Source organism: Semicossyphus pulcher, unplaced genomic scaffold (assembly GCF_022749685.1).
Source record: "Semicossyphus pulcher isolate SPU_LCO1_2020_fin unplaced genomic scaffold, fSemPul1.0.p SCAF_5, whole genome shotgun sequence".
NCBI classification, from domain to species: Eukaryota; Metazoa; Chordata; class Actinopteri; order Labriformes; family Labridae; genus Semicossyphus; species Semicossyphus pulcher.
This window is the reverse complement of record NW_027211726.1, coordinates 29,168,639-29,189,242: the sequence shown is the minus strand read 5'-3', so window position 1 is coordinate 29,189,242 and position 20,604 is coordinate 29,168,639. Positions and strand designations below refer to the sequence as shown.

General features: G+C 42.7%; 1 protein-coding gene across 1 annotated transcript in view; it reads left to right on the top strand.

The window, feature by feature from the left end:
* Nucleotides 1-20,604, top strand: part of ptprua (protein tyrosine phosphatase receptor type Ua) — a 243,005-nt gene that overhangs the window by 103,693 nt on the left and 118,708 nt on the right. Inside the window, exon 3 of the mRNA XM_069681002.1 lies at nucleotides 18,259-18,530. Within this exon, the coding sequence (XP_069537103.1) occupies nucleotides 18,259-18,530 (272 nt within the window). The remainder of the gene's footprint in view (nucleotides 1-18,258; nucleotides 18,531-20,604) is intronic.

The window sequence follows — 20,604 nt, the reverse complement described above, 5'->3', positions numbered from 1 at the left end:
TCTTTGTCATTAATGGACAGTTTGTTTGGTAGAGAAACAGTGAGTTATCTGTAAACATTGATTGTATCCGTCGCTGTCTGTGACTGCACTTTACCATCTCTGCGTGGAAAGTAGACTGGAAGAGAAAATGGATGGTATCTTATGCAAACAGAAAATCATCTCCATTTGCACTGATCAAACCCTGAAAAAATAGAACTTACATAAATAAATAAATAGGGCAAGTCTGGTGGGGGAAACGTTTTGCATATTTATATTTAAAAATAAAATTAATAACACCAATTTCTTTAGATGCATAAAAAATTCAGTCTTCAGGAACATCTCAATACTACTGGTAAAAAAAACCCTGCAAGGCGGTGGAGCTACGTCTACTGTGCAATGTTTCAATCATCATATATGTGCTGTTAAGAGTGGGACCTCATGTGTACATATAGAAGCCCTGAGCAGGGATGCTATCAGTCTTTTTTAGCACTTAGAGAAGTGCTGCACTTCAGCCTCTAGTGGCCGAAATGAGTATTAAAACAAACACTTATTTTTAAAAATAATCTTTCACTTGTTTTTACTCAAGAAAAAAAATGAAAAATTGTGCATGAAAAAAGATTTTTAACCTCTTTTCAAAAACTGAAAGCAACTTTGAGAAACTTTACAAGAAGACTTTTTCAAATCATTTTCTTTGATTAAAAAAAACTTTTGTATTAAGTCATAAAAACAGCCAAGAAAATAATTTAAATCAGACTTAGAAAATAGATTACCAAAATTCCTTTCAGTTCCTCCGTATGTATTGGAATATATTTGGAATTCGTCACAAATTTAAGATCAAATTAATGAAAAAATGTCATTATATAATTACTTTTCTCCTAAGCTTTGCACAATTAACTGTCTTTACCAACCCAACCCTTCCAAGCAAAGCAAAACACACTTGCCATCCCTTGTTGTGGATTGCACAAGTCTGTAATCAATGTAGATCGATCAAAGAGTTTTTTAGTCCTCAGAATCAAAAACTCTGAAGAACGCTAGTAAGAGATCAGCCGGCTCTCCCGTAGTGGCCCAACCCTTCAAAATAAGACGTTGCAAGTACCCCTCGAGTCTCACTTCTTGTCGTGTTATTTTCGATGTGCCTTTGAAGTCAGGTGATGTAGTAAGAAGTGTCACAGAAGTGTAACTGCAATTTGCATATAGATTTTTGCTGACTTGAACACATCCTGAATACTAGGGCCACTGACCTAGCTGCTGTATTTGACAAGTTAGGAGTGGGAATGAGTTGAAGAGAAATATTTCTTCCTGTGACCTTGTGACTCGTCTTGTTGATGTAAGGTCTCTGTAATGAAAAGGTGCACATCTGTTTTTGCACACAAGCTCTGCATCCGTCTGAAACAAGTCTAAAGGAAGTGGTCTGAAATTGTCTTATTTTCATGAAAGCAGTGAAAGGAGGAACGTATGAATCACATAATGCAGAAAAGCCGGCCTTTTCTAGCACTGTGCATGAGATTCATGGTCTTTGAAACAAATTTCTCTGAAGGCTCCTATGCATCATCCCCTTCAGGCCAGGAGGCTCCCTCGGGGAAAAGCTCCTGGCTCCCGCACCTGTTAGTCCAGGATGCCTCTGTGCGAGTCCTGATCCTCCACAACAAGGGAGAGCAAAGAGAAGAAGCAGAGCCTGGGAAATGACACGCTCTGTTTACTAAATGACCAGAGAAACCTCCAAGAAATAGGGCAGAGGGAGCGAGGAATACTGGCAGTAAGAGAAAGCAGAGAGAACTCCAGCTCCCCAAAAGGCCTGCGGGATGGTGAGATGAAACAAACAGTAGATCACAGGAGTTAGATGAAGAGGCTGAGGGCGGGTGGTGTATATCAGGATGCAGCAGGAGGGAGGAGAGCTGGCAGTGGTATGAGGGAGGATAGTCGGCCCACACGTTGTCGCTGGGCAGCTGCTAATGCACTATTGATTTCTGACACAGAAAAGATTCCCCCGCATCCCGAGTCCTCCATCCACTCCCGTCTGTCAGCCCACCCGGACTCTGACTTTGGACCAGTGTTTAGGGTTGAAGTTAGGATCAGGATCAGATTTATTTTTTGGGGGACACACCCTGAATCCATCCTGCAAGACAGCAAGAATCCATCTGTTATTTACTAAGCACCACTTCAGGGAAGGCTGCGCTGAAATGAGGGCGGTCAACAAGCCTGTCACTCAACTTTTTTATGATCATAGTGACAAGACAGCCAATCAGAGTTACCTCCCCCTCCTGCTGAAACTATAATCTGTTTACCTTTTAAGAACAATAAGTGAACCTGGCGAGCACAAAATGAACAATTTGTTCCTGCATTTCCTTTCTTCTGTACATATTTTTTTTTGAGGCTGCAGGAATAATTGCCTGGAAAATAATGGTGGATATGTTTTTCTTATTCTGTTTGAAAGCTTGTTTGTCTCCTGTGAATCTGTTAAAAAACATTTTGTCCACCAGATTTTGAGCGCCACATCCATTCCATACTACCCCAATAGCACTATTGCTCCAGGTACATACACATAATATTTATCTATTTTATATATCATTGTAACCTCAAACCTTGGAGCAGTTAAAAATTTGAATTTAATTAATTACGACAGAAAAACTGTTTAAAACCCTTTAAAAAAAACGTAATAGCTAGAGCCTTCATTCTTTGCAGTTGACGACGAAGACTCCTGTGTTCTGCATCATTACGTTTGTTGATTTTGTTACCTGTGTCGCAGTTTGTTCTTGAAACTGAATGTATCCCAAAAACAATCCACAGAGTTCAAATAAGTTCAGCTCAGTACATCTTTATTGTCAGACTGAAGATCCACTAGTTAAGAAAACATACAACAAACACAAGGTACAATACATACAGAAGTGAAAAAGGGGAAAAAACATTCCCAATTTAGTTTTGAATAACTTCAGGAGTGTTAAGAAACATTTCCGTCATGTTTCCTCATGACATTGTTTCGTTTCATAGGACAGGTGCGCAGGAGAGGAAGAATTGCAGGTAAACTCCCGCACACGGTCCAACTTGCAGAAAACACATTCTCAGGCACATTCTTTATTTGCTTGCAAAGTTTCGGTACTCGACCTTCATCAGGCAAACAGTTTGTGAAAAGGGGCTGCAATCTGCCTGCCAGCCAATTAACATGTGTGATCACAATAAGTAAACCAATAAACACATTAATAAATCACCAACATCAGCTTCCTGACTAAGTAAACATAACATAAGCAAATATAATGTAAAAGAAATGATCCATAACAAATGATCAATTCACAAAATCAAGTTAAAGGAAAAATGAAGGTGTGCTGCATTCCAACCAAAACAGAAAACATGACAGTTGGTCATGAAACCAAAATTTAATTTTTACAATAGTACAGTTATTTACATTTAGTCACCGTAGCCAATAAAAATCCCCATAATATCCCCACACACTCTGCGTGTACAAGTACAGATTCAGCCAGCCGCCTGCACTAATGAAGAACGTGTGAAGTATAACTTCGAAATAAGATACAGGCTAACCATAGCCTAAAATTGCAACTTTATTCTCGTAATATTATGACTTTAGTCTTGGAATATTAGAGATTTTTTTATCCTCACTGCGGCCCTAATACTCCGTCGTACATCCCAAATGGCCCTGGATTTTGTCCTTTAACTTGAATTGATCATTTGCAAACATGCAGCCGCTCCCAAAGCGCAGGGGGCTCTAGCAGGGGGCCTGTGATGTCCTTCAGGTGGCTCAACACCAGTCTCTCAAAGGATTTCATGACCACAGACGTCAGGGCTACAGGCCTGTAGTCATTCAGTCCTGTGATGGAGGGTTTCTCGGGTACGGGATGATGGTGGAGCGTTTGAAGCAGGAGGGGAGTTCACACAGCTGTGAAGATCTGGGTGAAGATGGGGGCCAGCTGGTCAGTACCGAGGCTGCCATCCGCGGGGCCATCTTGGGTCTAAGTCTGATGCATGTGTTAACCGAGCTTCAAGGATTAAAATAGAGGAAGCGCATGAAGGCCACCTAGAAATGGTAATCCATGTAGAAGTCTTGGTAATGGCATCCCTACATATTTCCTTTATTTGTATAAGACAGAGGTTAAATCAATGAAATGAGTTCCAGAGATACATTATTCAGATGAAAACTAGTTTATCCCCATCTTTTAACCCCACCTGCCCTTCATGTTGTTACACACAGGTTGTACTTGTGTGTATAGAAATGCAACAACTGCCTAAAATTTTGCAGTATGCGGTGGTTTCCTGGTGCATATCTAATAGACGTTTCTCAACTGCTTAAATGAAGCCTTAAGTTCTGCATACCGGTCGCCACCATCTTGGTTTTCTTTCTATTAAAGCTAAACACTGAACGAGCTAACAAGCCAGGTATGGTGAGGGCCAGGACTGACAGTTGCACTGAACCACTGTTGAAGTAATTTTAAATGTATTTATTGTAGTTTTCTACACAAAAGAAATTGATTTATATCAGGCATAAAGTACAAGCCCTTTCAGAAGACCACAGACCCAAAAGCTGAGGTCAATTGGGCCTTGACATTTAGCTGCCAGATGAGAGAAAAACCCATACTTCATGAATACAGTTAAACAAACATTTTATTTTAACATAAATGCAAACAAGACAACACAGAAAATAATGAGCAGACAAAAAACCAAAGTTTTCTGCATGCAAGTACAGGAGGTGATGTTTTTTTGTTAGAAGATCTAAATCTTTCTCCCGAACAAACGACAGAGCCAAGAGGTCGACCAGTCGTTCTTGGTCTTCTCTCCGGCTTCTGCCTGCTGCTCCTGCTGACGCATCTCTAGCTGGGTCAGCTCTCTTTCTGGCTCTGGCTCCTCTCTTCGGATGGGGATGTTTGCACTGAATGGAGTCTCATCTCCAGGCTTGGTGTCTGCTGCAAAGCTAACACTAGGTTTGAGGTGGCTCATGATCCCTGTAGCTATAACATTGCAGGCCAACAAGGCAACCTGAGCGTCCTCCATTAGGTCCTTTCTCTTCAGACGGGTTTTTGGCAGAGCCTCACAGAGCCGGGCTTTGATTATACAGCACAGTTCCCGGCTCAGTTTGACTTCTTGCTTTGGGTCTTCAAGAAGTTTAAGTTTTTCCAAGAAGACTCTGTTTTTCCTGTACTTCGTTGCCTCCTTCCTCAGCAACATGTGGATGTGCTCTACCATCTCATCTTCCAAATCCTGGCTCTTCTGGCTCTGACGTGTGCAGAAGTTCCGAGCTTTAAAAATCTTCACCAGGACGCATCTTATGGTGGATTCCTGCACCAAAGCTCTGTGTGTCTGCACATTTTGTAGTTCAGTGCGACACTCATTGGCAATGAGCTGAGCAGGGCATGGCTGGGGTGGTTGGCTTTCAGCTTCACATTCAGCATGTTGTTCCTCATTGTTGGAGACTTGAACCTGGTCTTCAGCTAGACAGATTGGAGGTTCCTGCAGCATCAGTTTGATATCAGCCTCAGGTGTCACCTCATTACAATCAGCCACAAAGTCCTCTTTGTCCACCAACTCAAAATCCTGGTGGGACAGTAGAGGCTCGCTCAGATGTTCTTCGTTCTCCAGGATCTCCTCGTCCGATATGTTCGGGAACGCCTTCTGGAAGATCTTAGAGTGTTTGGTCCAGGATCCATGCTTCTCAATCAGCTCCTTCTTGATGTTTTCTGGGAGAAACTGTGAGAACAGCGGGGTCTCCTCATCGAAGGACATTGGGGGGGGAGTCCATACACCTTCAGCCACATCCTTGTATATTTTAAGGACGGTCTCGACAACTTGTTGTGGGATGAAGCTCCAGAGTGCCGGGTCTCTGCTCACCAGCAGCTTCCTCACTCTGTATGAAGTCCCAAACCTCTCCATGATGCTGCACTGGAGAAGCACAGCCGCTTCCCAGGTATCACAGGGAGTAGGGAGGTTTTCATCCACAGAGACGCCAGGGACTTTGCTCAGGGTCTCTAGAGCTGCTGCACTCATTTGAAGACAGAGTGTCAGCAGCTGTTGCTGGTCCAGATGTGGTCCAGTGAAGCTCCTCAGCGGGTTTAGCCTCAGCAGCAGCTGGACGAGGAGATCCTCAATCAGGTCACTGCTGACGGCAACCTCAGCAGGGAGAGGAAGGTTGGAAACAGATTCTTCCACAGAGGAAGTATGCACCTGTGATGGACAGGAATTCATTGTCTCGACAAAGCGATCTACAAACAGTGCAGTACTTTGGAGTTCAAGTCGGTAGCCGACTGATAACCGGTGAAGGTTCGTAAAAACAATACTTAAAAAACAAAAAGCCTGTGTCTTGTCGTGAGACAGGGTTTGTGTGGAATGACACTTTTGACTCCTTCAGTCCTGAACTTAAAGACTCTGAATTCTGACTACAAAGTCACATTCTATGACTACAAAGTCACATTCTAATTCTACATCACATTCTGTTCTATCCTGGTCAGGTCACAGCTGATTGGCTGATAAGAAAGGCCCTAATAACCATTGTTTTTATTCAAATTTTTTTTGTGAATAGTATTAATGATAATAATTTAATGTCTTAAAGCTGCAGTCGGTAACATTATTAAAACTAACTTTTTGTCAAATTTGCTCAAACTGTCACTTTAAACATGCAGTAGTACAGTCATTGACAAAAGTCTTGTCGCATAAGGATATAGTAACTTAAAATGGCATATAATTGATTTTCAATCAATCAATTGTTACAATAAATGGTTCATTTTAATGTCAAGGGCTTTCACATTAATAACTGGGTGCAAAATTAAACTGTCAAAAAGTGTCCTGATGTTCACAGCTTGGTAAAGCCCATAACATCCGTTTTTCCAAGGACAAAAGTCTTGTTGTGTCTTTAAATGATTCAACCAATCACAGATTAGAGCTTCACCTGTGACAAATACTGTAATTAACACATTCCCAGTTGTGTATAAAAGGAACCCCAGCACACCAGACCTTCATGTGAAGTGCAACCTGACCTCTGACAACATGCCAAAGATTCAACCACTGACCAAAATGCTGATCATCCAGAGCCTGAAGACCAAGTCTGCTGCTGAGGTGGCAGACATCTTTAATGTATCCAAACATCAAGTGGAGAGGATAAGAAAAAGATTGGAAGAAACTGGTGGCGTTCATGACAAGCCCAGGTTAGGCAGACCACGTAAGACAACTGTTCGAGAGGACTGTTTGTTGCTTTGACAGTCTAGGGCCAGCCCTTTTTCAACTGCAGCGGAGCTACATGGGAAATGGTCAACAGAAACCCCTGTATCAACAAGAACAGTTTGTCGAATTCTCTCACGCAGTGGTCTCCATGGAAGAATTAGTGCTCAGAAACCAGCATTAAACAGAAGACAACAAACAAAATCGTGTTGCATTTGCCAAGGTCCACATCTTGCAGAAAGGATGGACAGTGGAAAAGTGGCAGAAGGTTGATTTTTCTGATGAATTATCTGTTGAACTGCATCCCAATCGCCGCAAATACTGGAACCCGCATGGACCCAAGATTCACCCAGAAAACAGTCAAGTTTGGTGGAGGAAAAACCATGGTTTGGGGCTACATCCAGTATGGGGGTGTGCGAGAGATCCGCAGAGTGGATGGCAACATCAACAGCCTGAAATATCAAGAAATTCTTGCTGCCCATTACATTCCAAACCACAAGAGAGGGCAAACTCTACAGCAGGATGGTGCTCCTTCTCATACTTCAGCCTCAACATTGAAGTTCCTGAAAACGAAGAAGGTCAAGGTGCTCCAGGATTGTCCAGCCCAGTCCCCAGACGTGAACATTATTGAGCATTGACCAATTCCAGGTTTGGAAGATGAAACCTAAGAATCTTGATGAACTCTGGGAGTCCTGCAAGACTGCTTTCTTTGCCATTCCAGAGGACTTTGTCAATAACTTATTTGAGTCGTTGCCAAGACATATGGATGCAGTCCTCCAAGCTAATGGGAGTCATACAAGATATGAATTGTTTTTTCCAAGGCACCATGACTTTATGTTATGATGTTATTGTAGCATGTTTGTGTATTCAAAATAAAGTATATGTTTAATTTCTACATTATTTTAGTATGCGACAAGACTTTTGTCCAAGCAAAATCTGACCTTTCTGTCCTAATTAAATGAAAAAACTGATGATAAAAAAAACTACAATTAAAGTTGCTATTTGTTGTTCCTGCAACTTGGACAAGTGACAAGACTTTTGTCAGGGACTGTACATGAGAGAGAGAATCTGTAAAAAAAACAAAAACATTGTCCTCTGTCTCCTCCTACTGCTCCTAATGGCATTTGCAACCCGCCACTCCCGAAACAGGACAACCAATCAGAGCCGAGCAGTCTCTCAGGCTGCTGTCATTCACGCGCTGCGCAGCACCACTCACGCAGTCAAGCTCAATTTCTTCAGTGTGTGCAGCGTCAGCCGTTTTTTCCCACGGGGAATGAAAAAACTGCCCATCCCACTATTGCCACCTACGGCTTACACTACAAAGAGCGTTACACCGAAGAACAGAAATGAGCAAAAGGAAGCTAAAAAGAAAGAGTTGTAGAGAGTAAACATTAGAGCGGCATTTCTGAGGTGGAGAGAGCTACGGGACCTGAAAGGATTAAAAAGCGATGCTGAGTTAGATAGTTCTGCTCGACAGGTCATTACCCCAGCGTCATTTCTGCTGTATTTGTTTCACATTGCTAATATGTCTGCGGTTACTGTGACGCTGTGTTACGTTGGTGTTGCAGTCGGGCTAACGTTAGCTTGTTCCCAATGCAGCTGATGTTTAGCGTTGTTTCATGGTGAAGTGACTTCTTACCTACTGCAGCTTTAACTTGGCCAGCCCCTGTACACAAACTGTTTGCATGATGAAGGTCGTTTACTGAAACGTTGCAAGCAAATAAATGTGTTTTCTGACGATTGACAGTGAGTTAATCTGCAATGTTTTTTTAGTGCACAATTTTTTACTTATTTAACCTTAAACTTGGTTGTACAGCTTCTAGGGCTGTGCAGCATTTGGAAAAATGTGTCAGTTGTAGCACTGGCAGATCATTTTTAATTGAAGAGGTCTGCTGGTTAAATAAGTCACAAGGCCTACATCAGAAAATCTGGCAAGTTTGGTACCAATGAACCAAACAGACTCCGGTAGATACAGTATATGTGTGTGAAATATTACATTAATTCATGGACTGAATCAGGTCTTCTCCTGTACAGTAATAATGCATATGTGTGTAATCCTGCTGCATAAACAGATCAGAAGCTCAGGCACTACCTCTGCTTCTGACACAGCCTTTGCATAAAGGAGAAAAGCTTGTATTGTTGGCACATTTCACTCAGTGTGCGGTGCTAATCGGTGCATCTTGGAAGCGTCAGAGTAGAAACACAGAAGTGACTCTGTTGTTGTTGTCTGCAGTCTCCAGGTTTCTGTGCCCGGCTCTTGAGTCTCACCTGGGGAATTCATTAGCTCCGAGTTGTCAGCTGCAGTCAGACTCGTATTGTTTGCGGGCCGGTTTAGGCTCTGTCAGTGTCGCATTCATGACCAGCTGCTGTTGGTTTGCAGATTTCCCATTTGCACGGTGTAAGCACTGTGTCACTTTTTGTAAATGGCAAAATCTGCATTGCCTTTTGGCCGTAGTAAACAAACCGCAGCCCCAGTGTTCCCGCCAGCCGAGCAGATCACACACTACAGCCAGAGATACAAAGAGGAGCAAACAGCGAGACCAATCTGTACCCTCCCAATCAGCCACGCTCCCCGCACTTCACTTCTCTGGTACGAGCGGTATCATCTGAGGCCACCGTTGCTCCGGGTCGCAATATCAGAAAAAAAGAATAAAGGAAAGAAAGCAAATGAAGATCTGAAAGACCAAATTCGGAGAGCAAATTGAAAATCTTGGATGACCTTCTCCTGATGCCCCGGAGGAGGAGGAGGGTCGAGAAAATAGTGTGGCCTGCTCTCGCCGATCACACAGACTCGATCAACATCAGCGCGCTGTTATTCAGGGCGACTGCAGGTGGAGGTGGAGGTGGAGGCGGTGGTGGGAGGTTGAAAGTGTTAGATAAAAATTTGATTAAAATGCATCAGGTTTTGCTGGCCTTTTCCAAGGAAAGATGCTGTTATCATGGTGTAGAATAGGGCTGCCTGAGTTATACGAAGCGTTATTGATGGCAGCGGAGGAAAGCTAACGAAAAATGATGGGGACAAACATAAAGATAAAAGCCCTCGCTATCTCTCCCTCTTTTTCTCGCTGCACTTCCTCGCCCCTCCTTTCCACTTTCAGCTCCTCTCCATTTTTCTCCTCCCAGTGTAAGTGTGATAAAAGCGGGCAGACCTGTGACTCAGGTTCCCACCCCACATTCTGATATGAATTCAGGGAGCCGAGGCCGTCCCCTAATCTCTTAATGCATGTTCCCTCGCCCTTGGCAGGGTCATGGGAGAAATAGATGGAGCCTTATCAGCTTTTATGGATTTATGGAGAATTTTTCTGCATTGGGTGTTTTTTTTTCTTTTACACCAACCTGTGTGTGCGTGATACAGTAAGTGCCTCCGTGCACGTGTGTGCCCTCAAGGATGTTGTGTAAGGTTATCACAGCCGTAATATCTTTATCAACTTTCTAATTACTGCATCAATCACGTTGACTTAATCCATCAAGGCCAAAATAAAAAGAGACGCGGGGCCTGTTTATGTGCCGGCGTGTTAACCTTCAGCAGATCATCTCTCATCTCCTCTTTAAATACACGTCAAGAAGAGAGAAGAGAGTTTTAAAGCTGCTTAAACAAAAGCTCAATGATCATCTCGAGGGGAGATGTGTTCATGGTGGTAAACCAACAGGAAATTATCGTTCACGATCAAAAAGTTGTGTAGTAAACTTTTAATTTTTGCAAATTCAACTCTGGTATTAAGTTTTCAGATTACACAGTTTTTCAAAGTAACAGTACATGAGGATTATCAGCTGAATGAACTCACAGCTGCACTTTTTTTTTTCTTACAAATAGATTACTGATAGTTCGACTCCCTTGAGTTCTGCGATGGTTTGGTGTTATGGAAAGATTTGTGCAGTGTTTAAACCACAGACTGTATAAAAACATGGACGACATGACAGCTCCCTAAAAGTGAAGCCAAAACATTTCGGGCGCCCCCTGCTGACTGGCTGCAGTATAGGTCATAAAGCCCGCCTCCTCCATGTTAACAGATGGGACATGAGTCAAACTATAAAATCAAAATACATTTTTCTCAAACATGGTTTCTGTCATTATAGTTAGTTCTTATCATGCTGATTTACGTCAAAGTTTAATTTTTCTGACAAGTTTGTTTTTAATTAGTTATTTGATGCTGTCAAAAGGATGATTGACAGCTCTGTTTGACGGCTCCTGCAGCCAATCAGTTCCGGATTAGCAGAGTGGAGGACGATCTGCGAGAGGAAATGTAACTAAAACATAATAAGCTGTTCTGCTGTTAAACACGCCGGCGAGCGGGATCCTTCCTGTTTTTTTTAGTAAGTTCAGTGTGTGTTTTGGTTAGCGGAAGTGGCTTCGGCACCGCCACCTGCCGATCTCTACTGCGCAGACTCTGGCTCCAAATGACGTCACCATCGCAAGAGGGCAGCGCTTATCGCAAGAGCTATTTTGGCATCACTTCCGTGCAATGGGAGCAGATGGAGACGCGTCGTCCATCTATATATACAGTCATTGGTTTAAACTCTGTGTTGTGTTTGAGAAAGCAGCGTCGTCGTGTGTCTTTAGCTTTTTTAATCTCATCAATCCAACATAATGCAAACTGAGACAAGAAGAAGTAAGCACACATCACAAGGCCAACGTGCAAAATCAGCACAGGCATAAAACCGAAGAGTTGTACTATAACAATATTGTAATGTATACTATAGTATATAATAACTACGTATTGTTCCAAGGACTGTGAGTGAAGTAAAAGTTGTCACTCGTTCTGACTAACCCTAAACTTTCCCTCAACTTTTCAGAGGTTCTTAACTTTTTTCAGCTTATAGTTTTGGTGTTCTTGCCCACACCTTTTCCATTAGTCTCTGTGCCTTTATCAAGCTCTTTCCCAGGAAGCGTATCAGCCAGAAAGTTCAAATAAACACACTGAATGCTGCCTGCATAGCACTGCAGACTGACACAGTTTGCAACATCATCCAGCCCTGTGTTGAATTACGAAGCATTACAAAGAGAGGTGTTTCAGTCATTTAGTCCACATGAAAAGGATGGACAAAATAAGTATCAGCATTTAGTAGGAGGGATATTTAACCAGCATGCATTGTGATGTGTGACTCTGTGGTGATGAAGGTTTGACTGCAGGTGTGACTCCTCTTAAACAAGCTTATTTTACTATAACAAGGTTCATTGTCCAGCTCAACATAGATGAAGTAGCTTGTCCTTCATCCTCACAACCACTAGGTGGCTTCACTTGTTTCAAGGGAAAACTGGAGCTTACTGTTACAAAGAAATGCACGCTATGTCTGCATTTGTTTAAGAAATACAGACATAGTTGCTTGAACATATACAAACATAAAGACAGAAACAATATTTCTTCACCGTCTAAACGTCACTCTTCCCTGTGCGGACCTGCTGTCAGAAGGACAGTTGGAGACTTGCCCTGCAACAATGAGGGGGTCCAGCTCTCATAGCTGAAGAAAAAGCAATTTAGCCACAGAGCCCCCCCGAGAACTCGCACATCAAAGCAGCAGCAGCGCGGTGGTGGTTGGATGGAGGTGGGGGTGAGTGGGGGCTAAGCCAGAGCGTGCCCGGGCTTCGCCTGCGAGCAGGTGAGGGAGAGAGAAATATCAGTGTTGTCCAAGAATACAGCGAGATCTCAAAGGACAGCAGCTGCTTGTTATCACAGGATATTTCTGGCAGTTTGACGTCTCATCCTGTGCTCTCGGGTGCAGGCCGGACGGAGCAGAGGGAGTAACGGACAGTGGTCAGGGAGCCTTTGTGACATGCATTTTAAATCCATTCATGTCCAGGGTGTCCAGGGTGTCCAGGGATCTGCCCGGGCTTTTGACCTGTTTCTATTTACACCCAGGGACTGATGAAAGAAACAAAATCTCCCTCTGTCATTGTGACTCAGACAGCAAGAAACAGTTGCACTGCAAAAATTGAAACCTGAGTAAAATGAAACATCTTCAATAAAGGCAATATGTGCATATCTTTTGTCAGATAAGATATATCTTCTTAACAGGCAGGTTTTATGTTCAAGCATTTTACTTACTAAGGGGGGAAAAGGATTGTGCAGCTTTTGCGCCCGCTAAACCTGTGCAAATGACACAAAAAGACGCCGCCTCATTCTCCAAGCACACACAGAGGGTTGAATGCACCCCAAAGTGTGCTGCAGAGCAAACAGCGTCTGTGCTCTGGTGCCGTTTGCGTGTGTTTAAATGAGTCATTATGCAGACATTTGAGGCAAATTTAGCCCTTTTCGAGCCTCGTGGTAAAAAGCACCTAATTCACAAACACCAGCGCTAACAGCACCGCGCAGTTAGAGTGAAAATATTACCGCCTGCAGAGAGCTGGTGGGAACTGCTGTACTTTATTATAAGGGCTGTCACACTTTGAGATTCCCGCAATCATTCCACCTTTTTGTGTGAAATCTGTGTGGAGACTTTCTAGAGCCATTGTGCATGAGAGGGATTATTATATGGAAGAGCTGCTCATTAAGAAAATAAAGCTGCGTGAAAGACAGTTAAGTTAAACACCTGTCGAGTCTGGACTTTACAATAACCTGTTAAAGGAGCTGCCCCGTCCTCTCCCTGCTCATCATCCAGCAGCACTAATGCCTGAGAGCGCAGCACCGTGCAGCAGAGACGGGAGGTGCAGACAGCTTCTCTCCACAATCAGACGCAAAACGAGAGCAAACTGCACGGATCTGCGAAACTTTGTGGGCGCGTTTGCGCTTGAACATCATCGGTGCAATTTACTTTGTGAATCAGACCCTGAGACGGAGCAGATAGCGGGGGCAAATGATGCGCAATTTACGGTGCTACCAGCAGCTGCAACTGATTCTTAGCGAATTCCCTCCTAAATGATTTTCTCTTTAATCTTGATATTCATATTATTGTTACAGAGACTTTGTAACTCAATGCTTTAAACTACAATTAGCTAAATCATACAGCTGCTCGACAAAGCAGTTTGCTTCTCTTTGGTGTTGATCAAAGTCAGAATTTAAGCATTTAATCTTTTTATCTCTTCACATATGAGCAGCGGATAATTACCAAATTGAAGTCACTGTTTTATTGTCAATCTGACATCACAGCAAAGCAGTGATGTTTTCCTATAGACAAAGTGAACACTTATTACATCTGAGGAACAAACTCAGTCAGTACATCCCCGAGATGATGTGGAGAAATGTTCTAGAGATGATATTTGCTGGCTTTGAGGAAGAAATTAATCTCAGGCAAATATAAAAACATTGAGTCAGGATTACTTTTAAGCACAATATGCTGCTTTCCTTCAGATTCCAGCGTGAATTGCCTCTGAAGACTACAATAGCATCAGATGCTTCATTCAAGAACTATTTCCTACAGGCTGAAAAAGTCATTCTTAAAACTCGTCTTTGTATCAGAAAATTGTGCTTGTTATGATCTTTATTTCGTTGTTGTGGATTGATATAACCACTTTCTTCTATATTAGGAAATCAATTCTTGCACCTTTTCATGACACTGGATATTTTTGCTTCGATGGAAAAGCTTTGCAAGAAACATTTTCACCTTGTGTTGAACATTTCCCAACTCATCTTTCTTGTTGTTGTTGAGAGCTGACGTTTCTCCAGTGTGCAGACGACACATTAAACCAAATACCTGATGAATTCCTTTTGAATTAGAAACGATCACGAGTGAGAAATGGAAAATTACCTGCAAAAAAAAAAGATGCTTCTGCCAAAGTAAATAGCTCCATTCAGAGGAAACTTTTTCAGACAATTGAAAGAGCAAAAAGAAAACTGTAGTTTGTTATCAGCACTCTCAAATCTACACTAACAGCATCTATTACTTCCTGGAACATTTCTCATCCTTGATGAATGTGAATTCACACATCATCTTGGTAATGAAAAACCTTCACTAATGATTTTCTTTCATGCTCTCGTTTTTCCTTTAAATAAAAACAGAACACAGAGGCTGGATCTTCGTGTATAAATGAATCACCTTGATGTTTACGCGTGTTTAAGATGGTTTACATTTTAGATAACTTGGATGAGAACAGATAGAAGAAGTGGAGGTGAAAAGGAGGCGGACAAAATGAGGACAAAATGAAAGAAAGACGACAGAGTTGGGAGAAGAAGCCACTTCTCCCTCTTGGGAAGGTCAGCAGGACTTGGATCAGCTTCTGGGCCCGTATACCGCGTGTGTGTGTGTGTGTGTGTGTGTGTGTGTGTGTGTGTGAGAGGGGAGAGTGTGTGTGCTGTAATGTGTCCTGCATGTCAGTGTGCGAGTATTACAGCCATCTCTCTGGTTTAAGCATTCCCTCGGCTGCCATTATGGCCTAATAACCGTGTCAGCGTGATTAATGGCGAGAGGCAGCGCTCTGATTGCGATCTCGCTCAACTACAGCGCCTGGGCAACTACACTACCCATGATGCCGCTGTCTGTGCTCATCCACACCATGGCCACCTCCAGCTGAAGCACCCATCACAACGCATGTGAAGGTTACGTGCAATTAGCTTTCTCTCCTGCGGGCAGCATCAGAGAGTCGATGTGAGGGTGATGATGGAGGATTAGAAGTTAGGGAGGAAGCACGAGATCCCCGAGGCCACTTGAACAAGTCCAAGGTAATAAACACAGACGGCTTCCTGTCAGACCGGTTGTCTCTTTGTGTTTATCTTCATGACTGCCCAAGATAAGAACCACTAAAGAATGAGGCATACCTCGACTGGATGGATTAAATCAGAAATATATGAGTAGAAAAGGGGTTTTCTTTTGGACACTTAAAGAGGAGTCACCTCCCGTCCTGCTCTACAATCTTTGCCGATGTTGCCGAACAACACGTTCTCACCTGTAACTCGTCAAACATGGCAGCTCGATCAGGGACACAGTGCTTCAATCCTCTCTTTGTGTTATTTTGTGATGCCATCCTTTAGCTTAATGTTTGGATGTACCTTTAAAATCAGGCTGTGGTCGGTCGTCTTTCAATCAGAATATCGGAGGTTCGATCCCCAGCTCCCTCAGGCTACATGTCGAAGTGTCCTTGGGCAAGACACTGAACCCCAAATTGCTCCTGGTGGCATAGCCAACGGGTACGGATGTGAAAAACTGATGGGCACTTTAGGTAGCAGCCTCTGCCATCAGTGTGTGTGTGTGTGAATGTGACATGTAGTGTATAAGCAGCTTTGAGTGGTCGCAAAGACTAGAAAAGCGCTATATAAGTACAGACCATTTACCATTTTCTTTAAAATCAGGTGATGTAGTACGAATAGCACAGAAGTCTGGGGTGTCAGTCTGCGGTGATGGATGGGTCAAACAAACTAGAGCTGGGAGGATCGACTCGACCTCGAGTTTGTGTGAGTCACTCACTATAGAGAGTTGGGTTACCCAGTCAGTTACCCGCGTCTGTTGCCCGATCAGCCTACCTCCTGGTTTAGCACTCTGCTAACGTTAATGGAGATTAAATTTGCAGCATTAAACAACTTAAACCTGTTGTATGCAATAGTGTTGATAAAGTGTTGGTACTGCTGCCTGTTACAGTTGCTGTTGCGTAACTTTTTAACTTGTTTTTAAATCCCTGTAGAGCCCATTTCTCAGCATTTTTACATTTTATCTTCATTTCTCATCTGGTGTGTAAATACAGTATACTGCACAAACTTGACATATTTCTCACTTCTATTAATATATCCTATATTTCTTCATGCTTCTCTCTGTATCAGAGCAACTGTAACGCCCGAATTCCTCCTCTGGGATAAATAAAGTATTCTGACTGATTGTATTTAAAACTGTTTTGTTGGTAAAGTCCGTCTTAACAGACGAGTGATTCAGCGTGTTGGGAGAGCGGGTACTGAGTGATCGAGTTGGTTCGTGTAACTCGAGTCAGACCTTCAGCTCAGGGCAGGGAGCGAGCTCTGGGCGCTGGACTGTGGGAGCGAGTCCTGAGTTTAAACCAGCGCCAAAGTGGTTGTTTTGTGGTGGTGGTGGTCTCGCCTCAAATTCGCAGTTTGCAGTAGCGGGTAGGAGGGGTGAGTCAGTGAGCAAGTTAGTGGAGATGAGGACTCGTGACTCCCGAATCAGTAAAAAGAGACGTTCGTGTCAAATGGTTGACTCATGACTCGTGACTCGCACATCACTAAAACAAACACTTTTTCCAGGAAACCATGGGAAGCAACTGTCAATGTTGACTTCTTACATCTTAGTACTTATTCATTAACCCAAACCATTAACTTTTCCTCAACTTTACCATGTAGTTTCTGTGCCCTGGAACCCTAACCAAACTGCAACCTTTTGCAACATTGAACATGTGCTCATGTTTAATGTATGTCCAAGACTTATAAAAGGTGAAATGACGGGGTTAGACTGTCATATTAGTGTAGGGCCACTGAGCAAACTGCCGTGTTTGAGTGTTGGGTGATTGTTTCAAAGTCAATGTTCAGGGGTTAAATGGTGTAACTGTAATTAATCATGAAAACAGTTAAAATAATAAAGAAATAACAGTTTTTTAGTCTTGAATAAGCATCTTTGTATTTGTGGCTGATAACGTCAAACAGTTGCTCCCCCAGGGGATCTCTTCGCTGCAGGACTGACAGATCCAGCAGTGACTCTCGGTCCAAAAAATCTGAAACCTAGTGCTGCAGCTTTAAACACACCGGATCTGAGGCGGCGCTGCAAAACTGATGGGAGCTCTGTGAAACAAGCCGCAGAGAAACACCAAATACAGACAAATAGCCGGAGAGGATCACACAGATATTCTGGGTAACAACCTCCAGCCTGTCAACTTCGGCTTTCTGGCTATTTTTTGGGGGTTTAAAAATAAAAGAAGAGGCAGATGTTCTCCGGCGGATGAAAAAAAAACATGACATATCTATCCTGGGCTGAGGTGTTACAGGTGAAGCCACAGTGTTGGATCTTGTTATTTTTTATACATCAGGTCGGTGAGTTCTGTCTGGCAAGTAAAAATGTGGAAAAAGCTTCTATTTCCGAAGTGGATGTAGATATTACTGTTCAGAACAAGCGTGCTCGGCAAGGTCGTTCTGCTTTATTATGACTAATATTTCAACCGCTCTTTATCCGTGAGAGTGTGCGGATTATAAATGAACAGTAATTGAATAGATACTTGAGAAATAATGTGTCCTTATTTTCCATCTTCCCTTTCAGGATCTTTCATGATGGTCAATTCCTCGCAGCACTTCGGGGGCCAGCGCGCTCAGCTGCTCCTGCTCCCGCTCAGCGAGAACGACACGCACTGCATCCAGTTCAGCTACTTCCTGTACAGCCGCGACGGCCACAGCCCCGGGGACCTGCAGGTGTACATCCGGGTCAACGGGGGCCACAAGGGCAGCGCTGTGTGGAATATCTCGGGCTCCCAGGGGCGGCAGTGGCACCAGGTGGAGCTCGCCGTCAGCACTTTCTGGCCCAGTGAATACCAGGTGAGGCTTTGCACTAACATATGAATGCTGCGTTCTTAAAGACAAACACCAGCAGGAAGTCGTTATGTTTTTATCTGTTTTCAGTGTATATTTTACAAGAAAGAAAAATAAAATGTAGAAATAACAGTTGAATTTGATCGTTATCTTAAAAACTGATTGGTCACAGCTTCACAAGTTGATGCATACAGTGCATTTTCGGGCCCTTAGCTTCATAAATACAGAATGAATATATTTAATTTGCTTTTCACAATAAATAAGAAATCAGTGTGAGTTTTGGGAAATGATGATAGACAGCTATTAAATGTTATATTTTATTGAATGAATGGTTAATCTGTTATCAAATGAATAATTAATCAATATAATCGTTTGCTGAATTTCATCCAGTCCATTTGATATGATGACTAATAAGGCAGACTGATGGATTTCATATAGCATACTCTAACATGATGGAGATCATGATGCTGAAAGTCACTGGGGACGAGAAACTCAATAATATTCAATACTGACTTATGCTGTGATGACTTCATCACGTTATGTGAAATTGTGATTAGCAACAACAAAAATAGTTGTTTAGGTTTTTGTTTTGTACGCTACGTTACAGTGAACCACAGTATTGCATTGATGTTATTTTAAGCCGTGCTTCTGTCATGGGGGGAGACTACACTGGTTGCAAACAGAAATCTAATTGCATTGAAGTCTACAAGAAAATTAGCCTACTTCTCGCTTGAGTTAATACATCAGCAAACATTTCCTTCATGCGTTTATGGTCCCAATCTTTAGTTTGAAGCCCTCTTCAATACAGCGTGTTATTTTTCTTGATAACGGCTGCGTTAATAGTAAAATAGAGAATAAAGCAGGTTATGCTTTAGGCCGTGGCTAAGTTGAGATTGACAAGTTGCAACCAGGACAACCTACTTATCTTATTGTTAACATTAGCACAAAGCACCGCTGCACTTTAGTAGGTACAACCTCACAAATCAGTAGCTAGTGGTTGAACCAATGACTGCTCTCTCCATCTGCTCCAATTGTACGAAATTGATGCCAAAATAGCCCCCGTGACGGGTGCTGCCATCTTGCAATGGTGACGTCATTTGGAGCCAGAGTTGCGCAGTAGAGATCGGTGGGTGGAGCCGCTGTAGCCAGTTTCACTAACCAAAACACACACTTAACTTACCGAAAAAACCAGCAAAGATCACGCACGCTGGCGTGTTTAACAGCAGAACAGCTTCTTTGTGTTGGTCTGAGGTTAACGTTCACAGGTATGGAAACTTCAATGACTGTAGTGATTGTTTTTCCTACGTCTCCTCTCGCTGTTCCTCCTCTATTCTGCTAATCCGGAACAGATCGGCTGCAGGAGCTGTATTTGCAGAGCTGTCAATCATCCTTTTTACAGCATCAAATAACTAATTAAAATTAAGCTTCTCAGAAAACTGAACACTTGGACGTAAATCAGAAAGATAATATAGCTATAATGACAGAAACCATGTTTGAGAAAAATGTATTTGTTGTGTATTTTGATTTTATATTTTGACTCATGTCCCATCTGTTAACATGGAGGAGGCGGGCTTTATGAGCTATACTGCAGCCAGTCAGCAGGGGCGCTAGAGAGGGTTTGGCCTCACTTTAAGGGAGCTGTCATGCCGTCGATCTTTTTATACAGTCTATGGTTGAACAGTACATTACAGTACAGTAGAGTACATTTCTTGTACACTCATTTTGCATGTCTCATATGTATGACTATCCAGAAAATATTTTGTAATATTATGATGATGACTTGTAAATCTCATTCCCCTTTCTTAATCCTGTTGGGCTCATATAGCAGGACACTAACCTAGCAGCTGCTCCATCGCACTGCTCAGTGACGTCAGCCTTTCTGTCATTCAAACAACCTGCAGGGATTAGCAAATTGCAGCTGTGTCATACATCACAGTGGCTCAATAGGTGTGTAATTACACTGGGCGTGTGTTTGCATTGTATCTTTATTTATTGGTCAATTTACCTGCGTGCTGCAGTGTAATCAATAGCTCAGTTTGATGCCTGTATTGTCGATGCTGCATTATTAGTGCTGTTGTGT